The sequence below is a fragment of the Dipteris shenzhenensis genome, chromosome 19 (assembly GCF_047967505.1).
Source record: "Dipteris shenzhenensis isolate YYH24624 ecotype China chromosome 19, Dip_SZ_1.0, whole genome shotgun sequence".
Classification (NCBI taxonomy): domain Eukaryota; kingdom Viridiplantae; phylum Streptophyta; class Polypodiopsida; order Gleicheniales; family Dipteridaceae; genus Dipteris; species Dipteris shenzhenensis.
The window spans coordinates 1,284,996-1,309,427 of record NC_141614.1 but is presented as its reverse complement, the minus strand read 5'-3'; the positions used below and the strand labels follow the sequence as shown (position 1 = coordinate 1,309,427).

General features: G+C 41.7%; 1 protein-coding gene across 1 annotated transcript in view; it reads left to right on the top strand.

Moving 5' to 3' along the window:
- The window catches only part of LOC147889898 (Transmembrane proteins 14C), a 57,802-nt gene extending 43,085 nt beyond the window's left edge, over positions 1-14,717 (top strand). The window contains exon 4 of the mRNA XM_087390988.1: positions 14,090-14,717. Coding sequence (XP_087247114.1) covers positions 14,090-14,199 — 110 coding nt within the window. The 3' untranslated portion in view covers positions 14,200-14,717. The remainder of the gene's footprint in view (positions 1-14,089) is intronic.
- The last annotated feature ends 9,715 nt before the right edge of the window (positions 14,718-24,432 follow it).

Below are 24,432 nucleotides of genomic sequence, written 5' to 3'. Positions count from 1 at the left end.
CTCCCTCTCCACCAAGCAGCCCACTGCCCACGTCTCCATCTCCATCTCCCTCTTCCTCCCTCTCCCTCCAAGAACATCCCTGTCCATCTCTCACCCCCTCCATCTCCCTCTCGTCTCCTCTCCATCTCCCTCTCCATCAAGCTTCCTCTCCCTCCCCATCAAGCTCCCCCTCCATCTCCATCAAGCTTCCTCTTCATCTCCCTCCATCTCCATCTTCATCTCTTTAGTCCTTTTGACATGAATCATGAATCGTGATATATCTTCGGTCCTTTAAAGTTTTGCACCTATGTTACATGTAGAATGTTTGTGTTTCAACTTTCAAGAATCAAGTCATGTACATCTTCTAAGCATTGAACGCCCATTCAAAAAAAGCTTGTACTTACTCTAAAACTCTTAAATATGTCTTTTTTTGGGTTTATCAAACGCATGCTCAATATATTGAAACGTGGCAACACGACCTCGTTTTGCACTCAAGAACTGCAGTACATCAACAAAAGAAATAATAACACTGGCATACAAATAGCATTGCAGAACAGACAATGCATAACCAACATTGCAAAGCGAGCAATGAATAACCAGAATTACAGGATGAGCAACACAGAACTAACATTGTAGAATAAACAATGCATAACTAATAGTGCATATATGATTCTATAGAGCTGAGACATGAAGTGTCACCAAGCGACTTCTAGATAACTGAGCGCGACTTCTAGATAAGTGAGCTTGTCTGTATTGAGGGAGTGGAGGTGCTACCCCACTCTTGAGCATCAGGCGATGCTCCAGACCGGTGCTCTGCTGAGCCTGAAAGAGCCATAAACGAAGTCGGCTCAAGCTGAAAAGCCTCCATATAGAGATGCAATAACTAAGGTGAATCTGCCAATTCATCCTCCTCCATCTACTTCGCATTCAATGGTGAATAATTACAAAACTTTACCAAATAGCGACGGAAAACTCTACGTCGGACTTTTCTTTCACTATGTGCCAAGATTTGTTTTGGAACCAAGGTCTCATCCAACTCCTCTACCTCAGGGTCTTTCTCATAAGGCATATCTTATGGCACATCATTATGAAATGGCTTTGGGAGAGTCACATTATGAATGCTCCAATGATCCGGTATCTTTAGCTTGTAAGTCACATCACTTAACTTCTGCAAAGATATGAAAGGGCCCAACTCTGGGGAAATAAAAATTGAGCGCCTGGGTCAAAGAAAGTCAAAGGCATTTGATCATGCACTTTGCCCCTTGTTTGGCATAGTTTCGTGGTATCGCCATTTGCTTGTTCACTAATCACATCAGGCATCAATTCGGTAGTGGGCTTGGACTTCTTGCCCCCTGCTCATCTTTCTGCTCACCCCTATCATCAGTAGGCTCCTTTCTCTTACGATTTGGGCATTCTTTGGCTTGATGGCCTTCTTCTTTGCAAAGAAAGCATTTATGAGCTTCCATCAAGGCTTTCTTTTCTTCAGCGGACAGCCATTTAAAACTTGGTTTATTACTCACTACTCTATTGCTGTTGGAAATGACGGGTTGCTCTTGTGGTGAAAACGGTGGCTAGAATTGATGACCTATTACAGATCGACTCGTCGTTTTGATGTGTGGAAGAAAAATGATGGGCTTCTGGAGAAGAATGGCAGGCAGCACAGAGAGTAACATAAATGAGTGATGCAACACAAGGACAATGGGCAGGAATAGACATAATGTGATGGGATATATATAAGATGGCGACTTGAGGGAAAATGACACGATGAGGAGATAAACCAACGGGCTATAATAGTATGGCAATAGGCTGAAGGTCGGCTCCAACAACAAAAAAAAGGGCTGTTTGTAGAGAAAAATGATGATGTTTCAAGCAGTTTGTAGGTGATGACAAGTCGAGGCAGGCCGTTTTAATGGGAGTTGCCTTAGAAGCTGGTCCAAATGCTGAGGTAGATCATTCTTCAAAGAAAAGCGCCATGCATATTCTCTTCGGCAAAAGTATCTCCTTAAAAATTGCGAGGTCTCATGAAGCAGGTTCGAAATGGGCATAATGAAAGCAAGCAGATCTAGAAGATGGCAGCTTTATGAAGCTGAGAATCGAAAGATAGAGTAGCTATGATACCAATCATTGGTATTAGGGTTAGGGTTATGTTGCAAAGAGAAGCTGACACATGGAGTCAAGGGCTGAGGCAAAGTACACCGATGTAGAATGATTATAAGGAAAGATACATGCCTCATTTTATAGGCTATAGCCTAGCCTTTTCTTCCCACACAAGTACATAATTAATGATGTAGGTGAGTGGAATCTCACTAGCATCACATGCGATGTCATACACACCAAATTTCCAGTGTTTCACCTACTATAAGTGGTACACTTACTAGACACACCTTCTAGACCATGGCTATCCTCATCTTATTCAGCTCTATAAGCAGGCTTTATGGTTGAGTACCCTTGCCTAGTTGTTGCCAATTGAGGATAACTGTTTTGGCGACAGAGGGAACAATAACATACCTACACTTTTCCTCCACTACATTTTGTTAGAAATCAACTAGACAGAGGGTACCCGTAGGCGGAAGACTGATAGATAGGCCATTTCGCACAGAAATGTTTAACTACGGAATCCAAAACTTCTTTACTTTCTGTACTCAACATACATGTGTGCAAGCCAGTAAATAGACAATGCTCCACAAGAGATATAGAACCAACAAAATATATTTGTGTTTGAAAGAACACAATACAAAAGGAGTCCAAAGTCCCACCAAATCATGGTCTTCTGTCCCTACTCCAAAAGGTGTTGTCCTTGGGACTTCCAGATCCCTAAGCCTGCGAGATCCTCGTTGAGCTTCTGTAGACCTTAGTCATAGTGCCGACAAACACACCTCCAAGCTATTCTCTTGAAGAGCTACTTGCGAGGCAGTGGATGCCTAGAAGACTTGACCTCCTTGCTGCCCTGGTAGACAGCCAAGGGTCTTGATCCCTATGGGCTCTTTGTTTGCTGCTGATGGCCACCTCCCTTGTCCCAAATCTTGTCCTTGAGGCAGGCTTGCTGCAGCTCCAAACACCCCTTACACAGGGCAAATGCCCCTCCCAAACAGGCCGATCCAACAACCTCAAAATGGCCGACCCACCTTGTTCAAAACCAACTGGGACCCAACTCCCCCTAGTCTGTATAAACCAACCTGGCACAGTCCTCTTTTTGAGGCCTTGCAAACCCCACCTAGTCTCGTGGCATCCAGCCACTAGCCCAAGCAGATCTTCCCTTGTCCCCGTCCCGATGTGATCGAGCCTCTTTTCTAACCTGGACCTGCTCCAAATCCTGCATCATATGCTTGTCCCGATAGCCTCCCTCATGTGCCAGAAAACTTTCTTTTGTCCAGGCCATCTCTAGGCTTTGGAGCCTCTTCAACAGCTCTGTACAACCCTTTGCAAGTAGCCTGTACAGCACCTGCCTGTTCTGTCTGGACTCCTCAGAGTCTCAGATCTGGTCCTTTACATGCTGTAGACAGTCGCATGTAACCTGCAACCACCTCACCTCTGATCCATACTGTTCCAGCCGTCCAGAGAGCCTCTGACATGCCAAGTATGTTCTGAGGTGTGCTGACCACATGGCAGCATGAGTGCTGCCCATGTGGTAGCCCCCTCCCTATGCTTTTCTGTTTGAGTTTGTCACCCACATGGCAGCCAATATGCTGCCTATGTGGCAGACCAAACCCTAAGTTTACCTCCCCCATGCCCTCCTCATATGGGGCTCACAGATGGGTAGGTGACTTTTCCTACACATGTATGGATTATTATTGGAGATCCTATTTTCTTATGATCATATTGACCACATTGTGAATTTTCTTTTTGTGAGTTCTTGTGATGGGGCTTCACACCCCAGCCGATTATGGTCTACAAATCCTGTGCACATGGTTATTTACAGTTCGAAGGATGCTCTTACCATGGCTAATGACCATGCATGCTATCTTTAGCATAATTCTTGTCACCTTCAGTGTGACCACATTATTTACAGCGCTAGCATATGACACCTTCAGTGTGACTCTATCACCTTCAGTTTGTCCATGTCACTTTCAGTGTGACTCTATCAATCTTTAGAGTGATCTATCACACTGTGTGATCTATCATCTTCAGTATGACTTTACCATCTTTTGTGTGGTTTACTTTTGTTGTCTTGAGCACGGTCTTGTTTATACCATCTATAGTATGGTGATGGATCTTTGGTATCCATGGTTATCAAATCGAGTGACATAATGACCTACACTTTTTCTACAATACACAAGCATTCCCAAAGAAATTCTTGTTTGAAAATGAGCTTGAGAGGGAACGGAAAGCTTGGGATAGCTACAATATGACATGAACTTTTTATTTCAATGTATACTTAATTATTGAGAAGTAGTCCTCAAGCTAAAAGACATTGATGACTTTCAAAGAATAAGAGGTTTTGTGAGGGTTATAAAAGACAACTAGAAGGTGAAGGTGAGAAGAAATTCTCCCCAAGGCCCAAACCTCTGAAGAAGCTATGAATTATGCCCTGATTTATGATGATATGATGTGAAGATCTAAAAGTGGAATTGTGGGACAAACTAGTTTTGTTCCCAGGTTCAATAAAATTTGCAATTTAAAAAGAAATAAGAACTTTGAAAAGGGAGGTTACAAGGCACAACCCAAGAAAATCCAAACTCAAAGATATCCACTAGTGAAGAAGGAGGATTATGAAAAAGCTAAGCAAGAAAATCTTTGCTTTAATTCCGCTTGGAATTGCCCAGAAAATCCAAAGATGAGAGCTTGCTCCAAATAAACCTCAATAAAAACAGGAAAATGGAGTGCAAGTGTTATCGCGTAAATGTAATGAAAGTACGTAGAAGTCATGAGGAAGCACCCATATGTGTTACTTATAATCGGCAATGTGATAGCCCACTTGTGGTCTGCATAGCCTTATGAGGATGCGTGAAATGTTAAGGGGCAAAAAGTAGTAAGAGCAGTTTATGATTGTGCCACACATATTTTCTTAAACCATTTGTTAGTCAAGAAATTGAAGTTGCGTGAGAGTCCAAGTGCGCACAAATATGTAGTCACTCTTGCAAAGGGCAGTGATAGAAAATCTTGGGACACCATGATACATGGTATAGAGATGGACATTTAAGGCGATAAAGATGCTTCAACAGAACATATGCTGTCTTAGGTTGAGAATGGCTATATAGTCTTGGACATTCATGATGTACTTAATTCTTCACGTATCCACAAGAATGCAAGTTATATGTCGATAATGGAATTTCTTATGCACTTGAAAAAAGTAAAGTTTTACTTGATGTTGTTGAAAAGCATAAAGTTCTTTTGATGATTAATATATCTATTTTATGAGCTACCTCTCTTTCAGGGGATAAAACGACTAGCAAGTCAAACAGAAAAGCATCTTTAAATTCAACCAGATATTTCTTAGATCTACCCATGTCTGTAAACCCCCTTATAGACTTAGTCAAATGGAAGAACATGAGATGGAAAGACAGCTAGTTGAATATTTTAGAAAAGGTCGAATTCAACCAAGTGGCTCACTTTGGTCTGCACTAGGTTTACTAGTTTCCCAAACAAGTACCACCATAGGTGTAAAAAGAGAAGTGTCCCCTACTACAACAGCACGGGCTTGGTGAAAACTTTCTCTAACGGCAGAGTAGAAAGAGAAACTAAGAAAAGAACCACTTGGTTGAACTAATGGTCCAATAACATTTATAACACTTATGAATAGTAAAAATTCCATACTTTGGAAATTTTGCTATTATTTCTAGATGATATTCTACTCTATAGCATTTGGAAAATTTGAGAAAAGTGTACCAACTGCTTAGACACATCTCTCTTTTTGCTAAAGAATCCCAGTGTCAATTCTTTGCTAAAGAAGTACAGTACTTGGGACATATCATACCCCAGGAAGAACTTTCTACGGATCTTGAAGAGATAAGGGACATATTAGAATGGCCCTATCTAACGTAATTAAAAGGATAACAAATATTCTTAAGTTTGTCTTGATTTAATAGAAGATTCATTCTACAATATGCTAACATAGCTTCTTCGACGACGGATCAGCTTAAGGGGAAGGGAAATACCTTCATCTGGGATGAGCCTCAAAGGAAGAAAAACTAAAAGTAGCTATAGTTGCAGCTCTTTTAAAAGGTATTGCAATTAACCATTCTTAGTTGAAATTGCTAGTGATTTTGCTGTCAGGGTAGTACTACAAAGGCGTCGACCAAACTTAAAAAAAGTAAGAAGTTAGACCTTGCTCAACAAAATTACTTGATATATGAGAAGGAACTGTATGCTATAGTTTATGTATTAAAGAAGTGGTGTATGGTGCTAATTTGAGACTATATTTGATCATGAATGTATCAAATGGATTTGCAATTAGATAGAGGTCCAAGGAAGAAAGGCTAGATGGGTGGAATTGATGTAAGAATTTGATATTCAATTGACATATTAGAAGGAAAAAGACGGCTGGAATTGATGTAAGAATTTGATATTCAATTGACATATCAAAAGGGAAAATTCAATGTTGTAGTAGATTCCCTAAATGCCAATGGTTAATGAATTCTTTTACTCAATTTCAAAATGATTTTCTAGAGTCCCTACTACAAGGAAAGTGTGAGCATGATCCTCACTCTTAAAATATGGAAAGAAGTTATTAAGAGGGATCGAAGAGGTCGAGGATAGGATTAGATTATCTTTAATGTGCTCTCAGGTTGACACTCTATCTATTCTTGTTGAGTAGACGGTGTGTTATACATCAAAGAAATTGTGATTAGCATTAGAAATTGCTTGGTTGACACTCAATCTTAAGGAAAGATTGTGTGTTGCAACCATGTTATAGACACCATTCCTAGTACCCCTATATAAGTTGATAGTTAGTCTTTTCTAAAGATAACGTCTTTAACTCCACATACACATAAGGTAGGTTAGATGACATTGATAGTGTATACAATTGGACAGTTCAATTAAATAATGCTCAAAAAACATATTAAAGATTGTCATGTATGTCATGCATATTATTATGGTTACATGAAATATTATTGTTTCCTTTTATACATATGTGTTTAAGAAAAAAGCTCAGCTAGATTTTGATAGCACATGTGTTAAAATGTGAAGTTTTTGTTCTAGGCTTCTCGCTTTCTAATATTCAATGATATCTTGACGGTTCAAAATCTTAGATGGCTCACGCAGGTGAGAAAAGGAAGCAGTGTGAGCATCTAGAGCTCACACAAACTCAAACAAAGTCTGGAAGAATGAGAATGTGCATTACTTAGTTGGAAATCACCTAGAATATGAGCATTGCAGACCATCCATTGAGTGATGGTCAAATTGAAAGGGTGAATCAGGTCATTGAGGATATGCTTCGGACATATGTCAGTAAAAGGCAAACTAATTGGGAACAGTATTTACCCATATTAGAATTTGTATGGATTTGTAGGACTTTAGGAAGTGAGACTTTCTTGAAGATTTGAATCAGATTCTTAAGCCAGCCAAGGATAGCATTAAACATGCTCAAGGTAGAGCCAGAAGTTATGATAAAATGTCCAAAGTTATCTCCTAGGTATTATGGACCATTCCTAATACATAAGAGAATTGGAGAATTTTCCTAGAAATTAGCTTTACCAGAAAGATGTATACTATGTCTAGTTTTTCATGTAAGTAGACTCCATGTGGAATATACATTAGGAGCCCTCTTTGTTTTGGGAAGCATGATAGGCCTATATTATTCTACCCGAGCTGTCCAACTTGGTCCAGATAGGTGATGATCCGGAACGAGGGTCTGCATGAAGGGGTCTCACAGCAGCGAACTTTGCAGGGATAATATCGTCTCTTCCCTCGGATCATGTGAGATAGCATCACGACGTGTAGTCTCTCAGAACCAGTCTTTATCCTCTCTGAGGTCTATTGTCCAAAAAACACTTGCAGGTAGGATGGCTGGTCGGGCTAAAGAATCAAACAAGAGTGATTTTCCCCAAACAAGAATGATTTTTCAAGTTCACGTGCTGGAATTGTGCGTGGAAGGATTGCCTCTCTAGTCTTGCCTGTGAAGCGTGCCCTTCTGTCAAGCATGTATGTTCTGTTGGTTTTATTGTGAACTTCGGACGTGTGAAGATGCATTCCAAGTATACATAGGATTGACTATCTCAACTGACTCCCCTACAAGTGTGAATGCCTCTAGTTGAAGCTATGCGTCTTTGGTGTTGAAGATCACGACCTTAGTTTTACCCAAGTTGACCTTCATGTTAGAATGCCCGCAACGCTGTCAAAGGCATATGCAGTCCCTTTGTTCTATGTAGAGCTTAGTGACATTGTAGTATATAGCAGTATAGATATGGTAGTCCATGGCAAAGTCGAGCCTCGTGAATGTGCATACCAAATAGGGTGGGGGATAGGGGGCATCCCTGTTTCATCCCAATGGAGCTGCTCACCTCCTTTGACAATCCTTGTGTCGTGCATACTTTGCATGGGCCATGACTACGCATATAACGTCCTATGGGATATCTAAAGCTTGAAGTCACGCAATGAGACGGGTGTTACTGAATCGAAGTCCTTCTGAAAATCCACAACATAGCGATTCACTCTCTATTTCTTGTGTCTGGCCTTCTCTATGATGGCTCTGAGGGTGAAGGTGTGGGCTAGTGTGGATTGGTCTCGTGTTAAGCTGCCTTTCCAATGGCTTGTATGTCCACTCTCTCAATGTATTGACCAAAGTGTAGAGAGAGCGAGAGAGAGAGAGAGAGAGAGAGAGAGAGAGAGATGATATGATTGTATTAAAGTACTTTGAGACCCTCAAGATCTATGGGACTGGAGGTGTATCAACAAATAGTGATCTTTTACATTCGGTGAAGCAGAACACTATGATATGATTGTATTAAAGTCCTCTTGAGACCCTCAGGATATGATGATATGATATGATATAATATTATTGTATTAAATTCCTCTTGAGACCCTCAGGATCTATGGGGTTGGTGATCCGGCAACAAATAGTGATCTTTTACATCGGGTGTAGCAGAATACTATTGAATGATATTTAGTTAGTACTTGTTGGGATAATTTGTGTGCTAGCCAACTACTTTGTTTCAGTGTTCAAAAACTTCTTTTAGATAGCTTCCTAGCTTTGTAGCTGGCCGTTCCATTAAAATTTTCCCAGGCTGCCTCTGCTGTCATCATATTTTCTCTGATGTGTGCATAGGCTCGGCATCTTAGCAGTACATGCTGCTCATTTACGACCTCCAGATCATATGTGACTGATTTAGTTCTCATTTTGCATATTAGATGCTTTTTGAAAATGGTTATGTCTTCCCTAAGGTATTTCTGCATCCCATACCTATCCATTGGATTAATTCCTGTTATAGAACTGCATTTTTGCCCCTGGGTCTTGCCTTAGTTTCTGTAGCATCTTCTATGTCACTAGCTCTTTGATTTCATATGCATCTTCTGCTATATCAGCAGCTGTTATACCCCATAATTCCATCCATTTCATCCCTTCTTGGTGCCATCCAGTGGTTTGTGTGGTTTCCAATGCCTTGTGCGGTATCTGTTGGCATCCATCTTCTCAATTATGAATTAGCATAATGCTTCCCCCTCGAGAGGTATCATGCCCATCTCAAGATGGGGTAGGGTGTCTGATCCTTAACCCCCAATTCCCTATGAGGAATCTTTTATGTAAAGTTTCTATTCTGTTCTGCTTGCTGTTTGCAAAGAAGACTACATCGTCTGCATAAATAAGCAATATAAGAACATATCCTGCAATTTGAACACCTTCTATGCTGTGTTTTCTCATCCATTCTTCTAGGTCATGGATAAAAAGACAAAAAAGGTTGGTGAGAGGGATACCCCTGCTTGAACTCTATGTCACTGCTTATGACCATTTTCCCTTAGGAGCACGATCCATGGTTGAGAGAGAGACACACACTCTTTTATAGTGCTTGAGAGAGGGAGAGAGATAGAAATAGAGATTCTTTTATGGAGCATGATCCATCCCCAAGTGGTTGTGTGTGTGTGTGTGTGTGAGAGAGAGAGAGAGAGAGAGAGAATGACTCTTTTATAGTTCCTTTATCCCCTTGGTTTTAATGTATAACCTCTTCAGAACCTTATTCTTTTGGTTTCTTTGCAAGATAATCTACATTACAAACTCTCACTTTCTCTTTTTCTCTTTCATGCTCTTCTTTCCCATCTTGTTCCTTCATATTTGTCATAGGTTTTTCACCCTATCACTTATTTTTCCTACTTCTTCCCTGCCCCTTTCTAGCTTGGACACATTGATCCGCTTCTATAAGAAAGAAAGAAAGAAAGTTTATTAAAGTCTTCGGAAGACCGATGGGTCTATGAGACTGTGAAAATCCTGATACAACAAGCTGTGGTAGTGGAGCTACTAAACAGGCGTCCATACCAATGCAAAATGAAAAAATGCAGAATGGCAGTACTAAGTCCTAAGTACAACATAGTCATGTCGATGGTCGACTATATATCAATCTCAGCGTCGTCATCAATATCATCATCATCATCGGCAGTAGCAAGATATCAGGACGGATGAGGCAGTGGAGGCATGAAGTCGGTAATAGAGTGATGTCGGCCACTCAGAGGTGCGGTCCTGGCACGTCTCCTGGTCGTAGCTCTGCGTCTGACCAGGGCTACTGTGACCCCCGTCGGTCGGGCTCCGACTCTAAACAAGAAGGGGATGTCCCCAAGTCTGATCTGTGTGTCGACCCTCTGTCTGAGCTGTCGGGTCACGGTCATGTCGAGGCCTCGTCTCGTGGGGGTCAATGTGATCTAGCTGAAAGAACTCTGTGATAGAGCTCTAAGAGGGACCAGCCGAGGAAGAAGTCTGCTTCTGTCTCCGTGCTCGGAGTAACCTCTCACGGTGTCTAAGTGCCTCATGAATGAAACCTGCCAAACACGGCTGGTCTGGGTAGGAGAGGAAACAGGCTAAAATCCCATAACTATCCCTGAAGAGGTAGTGGAAACGCCCTCGGATCTCATAGTACATAGGATACTTGAAGATGAAATGCTCCTTTGTCTCAACCTCCTGCATGTCACACAATGTGCATATGCGCCTCTCCCTGGGTAGTCGCTCTGCTCTGCCGCTCTCAATGCGAAGTCTCTGTGAGGAGACTCGGAACTGCTCAAGAGAGATCCTGAGCGAGTGGGGTAGGTGAATCTGTGTGTACCCTGGTGGGTCAATGAAACCCTCCGCTGTGATATGTAAGAAGTGATCTCTGTAGAAGCTAAACTTCACTGGGAGTTCACTCGGTCCCAACCAGGTCCGAAATGTGTGTAGCTGTAGTAGATCCTCACGGATAACCTGGTTGACCTCGTGTGATAAGAGGGGAGAAAACGGAGCATCCATGCTGTACTGGAAGGGAGGTAGTCTATCCATGTGGAGCCCCAATTGCTTAAACCATCTCTCTGTATGTGCATACCAACACCTCTGGTCTCCTCCTGCTGCAAGTGCCATAGAAGAAGATAGAGCTATCCATGGTAGCCTGCTACGCCTTGAGGTATAATCCCCATATTCCCCAACCTTGTACAGATACGTGATGACCTGAAATGCAGCATCTAGCTGTAAAGGGGGTGACCCAAACTCAGCCTGAATGATTTGGTGAGTTCAACTCTCCTTTTTGTTTCAACTTTGCCTTCTCTCTTCTTTACCTAGTCCCCCCTCCCCCCTCTTGATCTTTCTTCTTTTCCCCCTGTGTGATTGTGCATCTTTATGCCCACTTAAGTTAAGTAGGTCAAGGATGCTTATCATCCATGTGCAACCCTAACTAACTAGAGTTGTTGCAGCTGTCTCATGCTTTTAGAGAGCAAGAGGTCTTAATTGACAATTGTTGTAAGATTATAGGCTAGCCTTTTCCTCAAGAGTTTATAGGTATTTATTTAGTGTGTCATGTTTCAACAAAGGAGCCCCATGTGTATTTAGAACATGATGATCTTCCGAGCTTTTTAATGGACTTGGACGCGTCATTGGGATAACTACTGAATCCCATTTTTTGGAGACCTCCATGATCATATATGGATTACATGCCTCGAGTGGGAAACTTATTTGCGGAGATAATCTACTATGCCACTAGATGTAATCATGCAAAGCAAAAGTGTGTTGCTACTTGTCTACCACAAAGATCTTTCTTTCGATGGGATCCATTGAGAGAGGGTTGATGATCGCTTTTTAAATTTTACCTTCTAGGCATAGACATCTGGTGTTCTTGGCTAGTGCTTGGGTTACAAATGGATGCGTCACATGATGAGGACATGAGCAAGTGCACACTCTTGACTTTGTCTTTTAGGCCCCCATCTTTTGCTTTGGATCTTGGTAGTGTGGTTCACCATTTGGCAAATGCTTAGCTGACATGTGGATTACTTAGCATGAAATATAAAAGGCTTGGTGGGAGCTTGATACTTTTCTCACAGTTTGGATGTTCCTCCTCAAGCATGGATGACACATTGTCATTCAGCCCTTGACATCTCAAGCTCCACAAGTTCCTTCTAGTTTTCTTAAAGTTGAAACCACAACCACAACCCACATGTCTGGGAGGGTACTCTTGATGGTGGCTTAATGCGAGATGCGTTGTAGCTCCACTACCGGTGTTGTGGCTTTGCCGATTGCGATGCTACTACGGCTATCTATGTCCTCATGGCACTTGAATACCTTCACAATCCTTAGTCATTGCTTTGCAAACCAAATGTTACAAATGGATGCATCACATGATGAGGGCATGCGCAAGTGCACATTTTTTACTTTGGCTTTTAGGCCCCCATCTTTTCCTTTGGATCTTGGCAGTGTGGTTCACCATTTGGTAAATGCTTAGCTGACATGTGGATTACTTAGTATGAAATAGAAAAGGCTTGGTGGGAGCTTGACACTTTTCTCACGGTTTGGATGTTCTTCCTCAAGCATGGATGACACATTGTCATTCAGCCCTTGACATCTCAAGCTCCACAAGCTCCTTCTAGTTTTCTTAAAGTTGAAACCACAACCACACCCCACATGTCTGGAGGGTACTCTTGATGGTGGCTTAATGCGAGACGCGTTGTAGCTCCACTACCAATGTTGTGGCTTTGCCAATTGCAATGCTACTATGGCTATCTATGTCCTCATGGCACTTGAATACCTTCACAGTCCTTAGTCATTGCTTTGCATACCCAATGTTCACACCACCTCGCACCTCTTGGCTGACAAGACCTCAAAAGTAGAAGTCGAATCTACAATCTTTTCCTTAAGTACTGTCCATTCTTCTCAGCCATTTAGCTCAATGGGTCAAGGAAAGCCTTCTAAGCAGGGTCGCCCTTTAACATGATCAGAATATGTATGCATACTCACTCAATTTGAGAAGCACATGCCAGTTGTATCCTTGGCCCCATCAAGTGCTCAATAATTGCTTTGGGGTTTGTTCCTGTTATGTTCGTTCTTCATGCATCCAGTTCTCTATATACGCATGGGACTCATTTTCCCTGATTAAAGGCCCCATTTGCTTGGAACTATGCACAAGTTTTTTGTCCAGAAGCGTGTTTGCCTCATTTCCTTACTGCCTCTCTCCCTCAAGCAAATCACCATCTTGTCAACCACTTGAATGCCTCTTGGTCAGGACTCAATACTTTCAGCTGCAGCAACCCTTAAAATACGTGCAAATCTTCTTCCGTCTATTTTCTTGGCCTTCTTTAACTAGTGAGCATGTCGACATATGGATACCCTTCCATGGGTGAAGACCTGCTGGGGCTACCAAAAATGCTCCGCTTGTGGACTTTCTTTGTTATTGTCATTGTCTTTACTAGTTTTTCTCTTTTCTGTGTCCATATCCCCTACCCGTTTTCATTTGCCTCTTGCCATCGTGTGTGTGTGTGTGTGTGTGTGTGTGTGTGTGTGTGTGTGAGAGAGAGAGAGAGAGAGAGAGATCCCCATGCGTGTATCTGCGCATGTGTATGTGTCAGGCAAGCTGGCAGCTGGTGTAATGGGGTGTTTGACTCTTATTTTGGTCAAAGGAATTTAAAATCATCATGTCCATTCTATTCCAATTACTGCAAATTTCAATTCTCTTTGTATAACTCCCTTGCCATTTTGGATGCATTCAACAAATACTCACTGTATCATGTTGTGCAGGCATTCGTCTTGCTGCTACAAGGAAATTTTTTCCAGCAGCCCCATTGATGCTGCTCAGCATTGCAGCATCTGTTATATTCGTGTTGGCATATTTGCAAGATAGAGTATAGGTCAACTTTTTTCCTTCTGTAGTACAAATGTAGGATAATGGGGGATCACATTGTCAACATTGAAAATTCAATTGAATAGTGGCCTGTTTCAAATAAAGATGGGCAACTGTGAACTCTCTTTGCCATTATGATACATTAAATTACCATCAGTCAAAACCATTGGAAGCAGCTTATAGCTTAGATATTGCAACCTCACAAATATCAAACTCATGGGGTTAGCTGCTTGTCTTTTATACTGGAATGGAAGTTTTGGCATGTATACCTCTGTGTGAGCGTGCACGTGCGCATGCTAAGATCTTGGCATGGCCATCACATTCCCCTCGATTAGAACCTGGACCAGAGATCAATTAAGGCTCTGCCTAATTTCTTGGTTCGAATCTTTCTTTTCTTTATAGGATCGGTGCAGCCAATTCAATGAAGTAGCAAGAACATCTGGAAGGGTCATATTCTTCATTATGTAAACGAGCATTTCCAATTCATTATAAATAATAATTGCTAGCAAAGTTTTGAAAATGACATCCAATATCCATCCCACAACTAATTGATAGCTTGTATGGGAAGCAAGTTGGTCGAGCTTTTATTAGGACATAATGTAACCTCCAAAATACTGTAGATTTGAATCAGCATGAGATAAGACCCACCCTTGTCTTCTCCAGAAAATAAGTGGTAAGTGAGAAGTCAAGGCAAATAGATCTCTTTAGTACATGCAAGGACAATATAGCAATAGAAATATCCCCCCCTCCCCCGCCCGCCGCCCCCCCCCCCCCCCCCGGCCTCCAACCTGCTTTTCTTGACAATACCCTGCAATGGAGGCTTTTGCTAGCCATAGAAAGTTAAGAAATGTAGATAAAGTATTACAAGCATGCCATGTTTATTTTGACTTGAGGTGTGAGTCATTTCTGGTAAAGATACTTCTTCAAAAGAAAAGGATTTATCCGACTTCAAAAGGTTAAATGACGGTACCAAAAAAATGACAGCAAATCTGCCTAAATGATTCATGTGCCAAAGTAAATTAAATTCTATAATGCCTTCTTGGTTTCATGAAGCATAATTGTTGCACTTCTGTTGGGAAAAAAAATATTGTTTCCTAACATTAGCTTGGCAATTGCACGAAGCAATGGTTGTGCACGATTATTATTATCTCCAAATAATTGGTTAAAACTGTTTAGGATTGTGTCTAGAGACATTTTAGCCTACTTGAGTTCTTTTATGAAAAAGGATTTGCGAAGTTGTGAACAAATTGATCTGTTGCGTCTTCCCAATCCCTAGTATATCTATCAAGAAATCCATTTGGATCGGATTCAATGTGTTTTAAATATCTTTTGCTGACCTAGTGAGTTAGTAGCTAGTCCTTGCTATGCGTTATGGCGTTTATGGTTTTCAACCTTGAGTGATTGTCAAGAGAATGAAACTACATTATTTGTTGTGTTTTTGGAGGATGAGTTTGGGCATGTTTTTAGATTTATCTCGATACATATTCTTTTGCACGTCGTAGATACTCTGCTTGAGAATTACATGGCTATAACAAAGTAACAAATAGGAAAATTTTAATTTTCAGTCCTATAGTTGTTTCATATGAATTTTGAATCATGAACGAGCTCCTTACAATTATTTGAGTGACTTCTGAACTTCTTAATGCTTCTCTTAGAAATCAACCAACAAAGGAGGGTACGTACAGCGGAAGATTGATAGAATAGCCCAGGAGCTCACACAGTGTGTGTATGGAGGTGGAATTACAAACCTCTTTACTTAATGTGCTTCACATAGATGTGTTGTGCAGACTAGCAAGTAGACAGTGCTCCAAGTCAAATATAGAATCCACCAAAACAATATATTTCCGTCCAAAGCTATGGACACAATACAAAAGATAAATCCAGAGTCCCATCAGAGTGTGGTCCTTTCATCTTACCAAAAGGTTATTCTACTACATTTTCTAAAGCTGTGTGTTGGCTGACCTGGTTAGCAAGTCAACGAGCCATCCTAGCCCTGTATAAGGGTAGGGAATTGTCCCATTTGCAGCCCTCCTTGTGTGCAGAAGCCGAGCCTTTGTCTGCCCATGACCTACCATATTTGCGCCATCTACTAGGGCCCTATTGGAAGGCCGTACAGCTTCCCACAGTCCCTCCCTTTCATCGGGGTATTCCACCTTGCTGTGTAGCTCCAAATCTGCCTCTACTAGGCCAGATCCATGCCACAAGTGCATCACCATCAACTCTGTCCATCAACTCCATATGATGCAACCATCTTGTCTCTTGGTATGTTTTCATGAGGTGCTGTCCATGTGGTAGTTCCCCCCTCTCTCTTTCTCTTGGTATATCCTGCCCTAGGTCTCCCTCCCCATGCTTTCCTCATTGCGAGGCTTATAGATGGGGAGGTGACCTTTCCAACATCCCCTCTCACCGACATATCTTGATGCAATGCCAACAAGTCGATAACATTGCCGCAACTATTACGCTCAAGTTGAGGTAACATGACCTCGGAAGGGTCGGTCGACATTTTCCTTTAAAGGATCAATGCTTGTATTATATTTGTTGGGCTTTATGTAATTGATCAGAAAGGAATTAAAGTCAAGGTCCTTGGTGAGGGTGATATGGCACTAGACTAGGTGGATCTAAGGCTAAAGAGTCTAAATGCATTAAATGTGCCAAGGGGCAAATGATTCAATGTTATCCCAAGAGAGGGGTAAATGATGCATTTAGGAGTTACCTTAGAATGAAGACATGTGCATACTAGATCCATCTAGGGAATTGGGGCTCGTTGGGATTTGGCAAGCAGGAGCTTTCACGTAACGTAATCATCTTGATAGCTTGCTACCATCGAGGTTGGCTGGGAGGATAATCTGTGTGCCTATGCCCATGATTGGTGTGAAATATTAGGCATGAAGAGATTTGTACGTATCATTTTGGTATCAGAGTAGCAGGTGATTGGGTTGGATCGAGGATTCATTAGCGTGGCGATTTGTGGACGGTGAGGGAATGATTGGCGATGCATCGGACTGTTGATCTGATTTTTCGTTAAGCCTCAGCGTGATACCACCAGGTAGCAAGTAGAGGAGCGGAGATCTTGTCTTACGGAATCTGAGAAAAAAAGACTAAGAGTGGCGCGCAGAGTTTACGGTGGTTACTTTTAGGACTCCGTGACATCGCGTGGAGGGACTAGCTGTTGTAATCTTGTGGATTTTGCAAGTTGTGGATTCGGTAGCTATCAGACGAGACACAAAGTCTATTGAATGGCATCGTGATTAGCTGGTGGAGACTTGGTTAACAACAAAGGCTGAAGTGTAGCATTGTCGATATTTGCGATTTGGGTCCTCGTAGTATCTACAGTGCAAATGCCTTGCATTAGTTCGAGGGTCGCCTCGTATTATTTATGCACTCTGATCGAAGGGCATCGATCTGCATATGCACTGAAGTGTCATGAAGTAACATTGGTTGTGAGAGGTTGTCAATCAATTACTCTGTAAAGCTCGGGCATTACAATAGTATAAAGGACTTATTAGTCGTGGGCTCGACTATGGACCTGGTAGCCCACAGAGCTAGGCCTTCATTGGTGGCACTTAGTCGCTTGACACGAGTTAAGACTGTGCTTGGTTGTGAGCTCGTGGGAAGGGGTAGACAGTACAGCATGTTCGTGATCACAAGGCAGATCATAAATGCGTGTTGGAACAACCTTATAGGGATAAGTTATTTTCTTCATGTAGCAAAAATATGATCAGGGAGCTTTCTATGCCTTCTAAGTTTTGTTGGGGTATGTGCTTGTTTATTTGCTTGTGTGTTTGAATTATTTCAGATTGCAGGAGTTTCCCTAGTCTAGGGAAAAGTGGGTTTTGGTTGCAGTGTGGTCTTTGATGTTTCCTTGCAATAGATTTTAGCGCAACAGTTACAAGCAAATGTAGGGCAATCCGAGCTCAGGAAAATGGTACATAGTATGTCTACTAGACCATCTCGTGAAGAGAAAGGTAAAGATCCAATGGAGCTTGGATCCAGTGTTCATACGGTTGAGCCTAGGAGGGCTAAGGTACCTAATATTGCCAATTATAGGCGAGAAAAGTATTTGGTCGGATGTCTGACCGTAGTTTCGATATTATAGAAACTTGGTTACATAAATGGGACAAGGCCTTCACCATTTGTGAAATCAAGAATGATATGAAGAAAATCCGCGAGGCCATCCATAAATGAGGTAGCGGATAGGTGGTGGATAAAACAGCAGAAAGATGGATTAGCATCCAATACTTGGGAAGGGTTTAAAAAAGACTTTAGAAAACACTTCTTACCTTCTGATGAAGCATCCCGCGCTTGGGATCAGTATCGAAATCTTCGTCAGAGAAATTTATTAGTGGCAGAATACACTTATAAGTTCAGAGAAAGTGTAATGAAATCTTATGAACCTCTACCTCAGTCAATCCAGGTAAAAGATTTTATCTTTGGATTAAATGATCAGATCAAGATGGAAGTTCGGGCTAAGTATGCGAACACACTAGATGAAGCAATTGCCATAGCCCTGAACTATGAGGATGCAAAAGGAAACAGACCAAGTGGGTTTGTGTAGGTTGGGACTTGGTATGAGTACCCGAAGAAAACTGGGTTTAAGAAGAAGTGGATTAGCAAAGGGAGTGCCTCACAGCCTAGTGGTCAAGCCAAGCATGCGAACCCGGTTGAGACTCCTAAATCAAGTGCCACCATTGGAATGAAAAGAAAAGTAACACCAATGGCAGCTCGGGCTTGGTCGAAATCTTCTCCAGGGTATACAGCCTTTAATGATACAAAGTTAATTAAGATGAAAGGGCAAGTAGCTAATCATGATGTTATTGTGTTGTTTGACTCATCGTCAATGCACAATGTAATTAACTCCAAGCTTGTAAAGAGGCTGAAACTAAAGACTAGCCCATATGACTATGCATATACAGTCACAATGGTAGATGGAAGTTCAACTGAAGTATGGGATCAAAGGGTTACCTAGTTAGAGCTTTGAATTCAGGACTATGCTGAGAAGCTTGATTTTGAAATGACAAAGCTTGCTCATGCAGACATAGCCTTGGGTAAGGCTTGGCATTCTAGGAAGAATCCAGCCATAGATTGAAAAAAGCACATTTATCAATTCAAGACGAATGATGTGATGTATGTCTTACGAGGTGAAAAAGATATACCTCAAGGACCATTGGTTTTTGTAATGGAAATTCGAAAAGCTCAAGAAGAGTTTTTGTTTCTTTGTACAGCATCAGTAGAGCCGATTAATGATTCTTCGGCTAGCATTGATGTTGCCCAAAATGGAGAGATGACCAAGCTGGCTGATCAAATAGCAGCGGAGTTCTCTGATTGTTTTAGGGATGAGTTACCTTATGGGTTACCTCCAGAGTGGAATGTTCAGCATAAGATTGAACTAACCCCGGGGGCAGAACCTGTAAATAGACCTCCCTATAGGTTGAGTTTTATCGAAGAAGCAGAGATACAAAGACAACTAGAAGAATACGTCAAGCTGGGGCAGATTCAGCCAAGTTTCTCACCTTTTGCTTTGCCAGTGATATTAAAGAAGAAGAAAGATGATACTTTTCGCCTCTGTATAGATTACAGAGCATTGAATAATATCACTATTAAGCACAGGTATCCGATGGCTCGGATCGATGATTTGCTAGATGCATTACATGGGGCCGTAATTTTTAGTAAGATAGATCTTAAATGTGGCTACCATCAAAACCGTATTAGAGCCGAGGATGTGCATAAAATCGCTTTTAGAAGCAGGTTTAGACATTATGAGTTTTTGGTAATGCCCTTTGGACTTACCAATGCTCCAGCTACATTCGTCATGCTTATGAACGATTTACTACATCCGTATATCGGAAAGTTTGTAGTACACTTTATTGACAATATTCTTATATTCAGCAAAAGTATTGTTGAGCACTACGAACACTTAAGAATAGTGTTTAGTACTTTGAGGAAAGCCAGTCTTTATGTAAATAAAAAGAAAACTATACTGTGTATAATTACTCCTAAGGGGGTAGAAACAGATCCAAAGAAAGTGGCTGCGATACTGACTTGGCCAATCCCTCAGAGTTTGACCGCTTTGCGATCATTCTTGGGATTTGTCTAATTTTATCTAAGGCATATCAAAGGATATTCTGAAATAGTATCACCATTGACTGATCTGACCTCAGATAAAGTACCTTTTATATGGAGACAGAATCAACAGTAAAGTTTTAACACCATAAAACAAGCTGTGGTCTTGGGACCGTTGTTAAAAATATTTAATCCCTAGAAATCGTTTTTCCTTGAAACCGATGCAAGTGGCATTGCGGTAGGAGTAGTTCTCCTCCAAGAGGGAAGGCCAGTAGCCTTTAAAAGCAAGAAGCTTTCTCCCTCTCAAGGAAATTGGCCAACTCATGAATTAGAGTTGTATGCTGTTGTCCATGCTCTGAAAACATGGAGACATTATTTGTATGGGTCAGAGTTTTATGTTGATGTTGATCATGATACTCTGAAACATTTTTGTAAATAACGTGACTTGAGAGGCCGCCAAGCTAGATGGGCAGAACCCATGCAGGAGTACTTGATGGTTTGGAACCGAAGGGGGAAGGATAATAAAGTTGCTGATGCGTTGTCACGCATTATGCATAATATGAGTTTCACGGTATTAGAGAGTGCTCTAATGATCGAGATTAGAGAAACTCAAAAGATGGACGAGTTCGTCCAGAGCCTTTGGCCTAAGGCTCATGTGTTCAAACTCCGGGAAAAGGATGACCTGGCTTCCAGAAAAGGCCAAACTTATGCAAGATATACCATAAGAGATGTTATGCTAGAAAGAAATGGCAAGGTAGTAGTACCTAATCAGAATGATCTCACTGAGAGTATGCTGAAAAGAAATGGCAAGGTAGTAGTACCTAATCAGAATGATCTCACTGAGATCATTCTGATTAGGTACTACTACCTTGCCATTTCTTTTCAGCATACCATCTCTTATGGTATATCTTGCATAAGTTTGGCCTTTTCTAGAAGCCAGGTCATCCTTTTCCCCGAGTTTGAACACATGAGCCTTAGGCAAAAGGCTCTGGACGAACTCGTCCACCTTTTGAGTTTCTCTAATCTCGGTCATTAGAGCACTCTCTAATACCGTGAAACTCATATTATGCATAATGCGTGACAACGCATCAGCAACTTTATAATCCTTCCCTCTTCGGTACCGAACCATCAAGTTAAACTCCTGCATGGGTTCTGCCCACCTAGCTTGGCGGCCTCTCAAGTCAGGTTGTTTACAAAAATGTTTCAGAGTATCATGATCAACATCAACATCAAACTCTGACCCATACAAATAATGTCTCCATGTTTTCAGAGCATGGACAACAACATACAACTCTAATTCATGAGTTGGCCAATTTCGTTGAGAGGGAGAAAACTTCTTGCTTTCAAAGGCTATTGGAAGGCCAAACTTATGCAAGATATACCGTAAGAGATGGTATGCTGAAAAGAAATGGCAAGGTAGTAGTACCTAATCAGAATGTTTTCAGGCAGAGAGTCATTCAACAATGCCATGATAGCCCATGTGCGGGACATCCAGGAGTCGAGAAGACATATGATCTCGTGAGACGGGGTTGAGACAGACGATTGTGTCAAAGCTCGTTGTTTTTCGAGTCAGGTAAGTAAGGCAGAGCGGGTGAAGCCACCCGGACTTTTATAGCCCTTGGAAATACCACTAGGTAGGTGGGAGAGCATTTCCATGGACTTTATTGTAGGTCTATCTACAACACAAGGTGGATATGATTCTATCCTTGTGGTGGTTGATCGTCTTACCAAGATGGCTCACTTCATTCCAACTAGAGAGTCTGTTAGTGCCCCGCAAATGGTGGATTTGTTTATTAAACATATATTTCATTTATATGGATTACCCAAATCCATAGTGTTAGATAGGAATGTCAAATTTACCGGTCATTTTTGGACTGCGGTGTTTGAGACACTAAGGATTGAGTTGGGAATGAGTAGTGGGGATCATCTAGAAACGGATGGTCAAATGGAAAGAATCAACCAAATTTTAGAGGATATGCTTAGAGCATATGTGTCATTGAGGCAACATACATGGGACAAGTGGTTGCTTGTTATAATTTGCCTACAATGATAGAAATCATTCCTCTACAGGTTTCAGTCCGTTTGAGCTGAACTATGGTTATAGACCAGTGAATCCAACTACAGTGGGAGTACCTCAGAAAGTGCCTAGTGCCGCGAACTTTGTGGTTCAAATGCGGGAGATGCTAGCACTTGCGAGAGCTAACATCCGCCAAGCTATGGATAGAGCTAAGGCATATGCGGATGAAAACAGATCCATTAGAGAATTTAAGGAAGGGGAAAAAGTTTTTCTCAAAGTTCCTTCGCACTCTAAGTCTTTGACTGCAGGAGAGTGTGCTAAATTATCACCTCGATATTGTGGGCCATGGTTAATTCTAAAAAGAATAGGCAAGGTAGCCTATAAATTAGAATTGCCACAGGGTTGTAAGGTGCACCCAATGTTTCATGTTTCTCGTTTAAAGAAATTTTTGCATACAGGTGACTCACTAATCGAGGATGTTGTTTTGTTTCAGGAGATAGAGGATAATGCAAGATGCAAACCAATAGGAATCCTGGACCGAGGAACAATGCAAGTACGCAATCGAAAGATACCCACGGTGTTGGTTGCATGGCATGGTTTACCTCTATCAGAAGCTACTTGGGAATCCGTATACCAATTACAGAGAGTGTTCCAAGACTTTATCATCGAGGACGTTGATGCCTGAAGAGGAAAGGAATGTTACGCTCAAGTTGAGGTAGCATGACCTCGGAAGGGTCGGTCGACATTTTCCTTTAAAGGATCAATGTTTGTATTTATTTGTTGGCCTTTACGTAAATGATCAGAAAGGAATTAAAGTCAAGGTCCTTAGTGAGGGTGATATGGCACTAGACTAGGTGGATTTAAGGCTAAAGGGTCTAAATGCATTAAATGTGCCAAGGGGCAAATGATTCAATGTTATCCCAATATAGGGATAAATGATGCATTTAGGAGGTCCCTTAGAATGAAGACATGTGGCATACTAAATCCATCTAGGGAATTGGGGCTTGTTGGGATTTGGCAAGCAGGAGCTTTCACGTAACGTAATCATCTTGATAGCTTACTACCATCGAGGTTGACTGGGAGGATAATCTGTGTGCCTATGCCCGTGATTGGTGTGAAATATTAGACGTAAAGAGATTTGTACGTATCAGCAACAGCTCCCATGATGAAACCCATTGAAATAATTCGGTGTCAAATAGTGGCTCTTGTTCCTGAGGGTCCGGTCCTGCACAAGCAAACCATCTTGGTACATGATCCATCGAAGGTAGCACCAGATGGCACCACCAGCTTCAGTCATGTTCCCTTCTTCAAACTTGAGCAATCCAGATGCCACCATGTTCCAACTGTCCCTCTCATAATGGGTGAGGAACGTGGAGTCTTCCAGGCACCATGCTTTGAGGGTTTGTTTTAACCCATCCTTCCTTTGGCAAGTTTTGCAACAAAGGAACCATATCGAGAATGAAATCCCAAGAATATCTCTAGATAACATGGACCATGAGCTCTCAAGCAAGTACTCTTCGGGCTTCAATACACCTTGTCCATAATCAAGAAGAAGCAGCCACACTTCCCCTTCTGCCTTTGAAGAAGGCACAATACCTTCTAATCTCACATTTCTTCAGACACATAAAGGACATATTCTCTCCGCAACATGCTATAAAGGCATAAATTAATAATGTCAAGTACATACTAGAGCATCATACTGCTTGTGTACTTGCTTTGAAAGAAAACCATGTACCTCAGGTATGCACATACCATTAACCCATGCAATCTTGTAATGCTCCCTTTTGAATGACAACATCCATCTGAACTTGAAACCCTATGTAACTCCATGGAATCCACCCTCGTGTCAGTATCAATAGCCACACACCTAGAAGAGTCCAAGCACTCCTTGTCCTTCACCTTCACAAATGTCTCTGACTCCTCGTCAACTGACATCTCAATGTAAGACATCTTCACTGTGACTTCTGGGTCTGCATATCTGACCTCAGTAATAAAATATGGACATGTCACCAAGAGTAGTTCTTCAATTATTATGAAATCCTTTGCAAAATGGCTTGGCTCGTCACAATAGAAGCACTTCTTCTTCTGGTTCCTCTTCTTGGAAGTGTCCTCTTCATCTCCAGAGTCATCCTTCTTGGGCTTGCCACTACTAGGCTTGCCTTA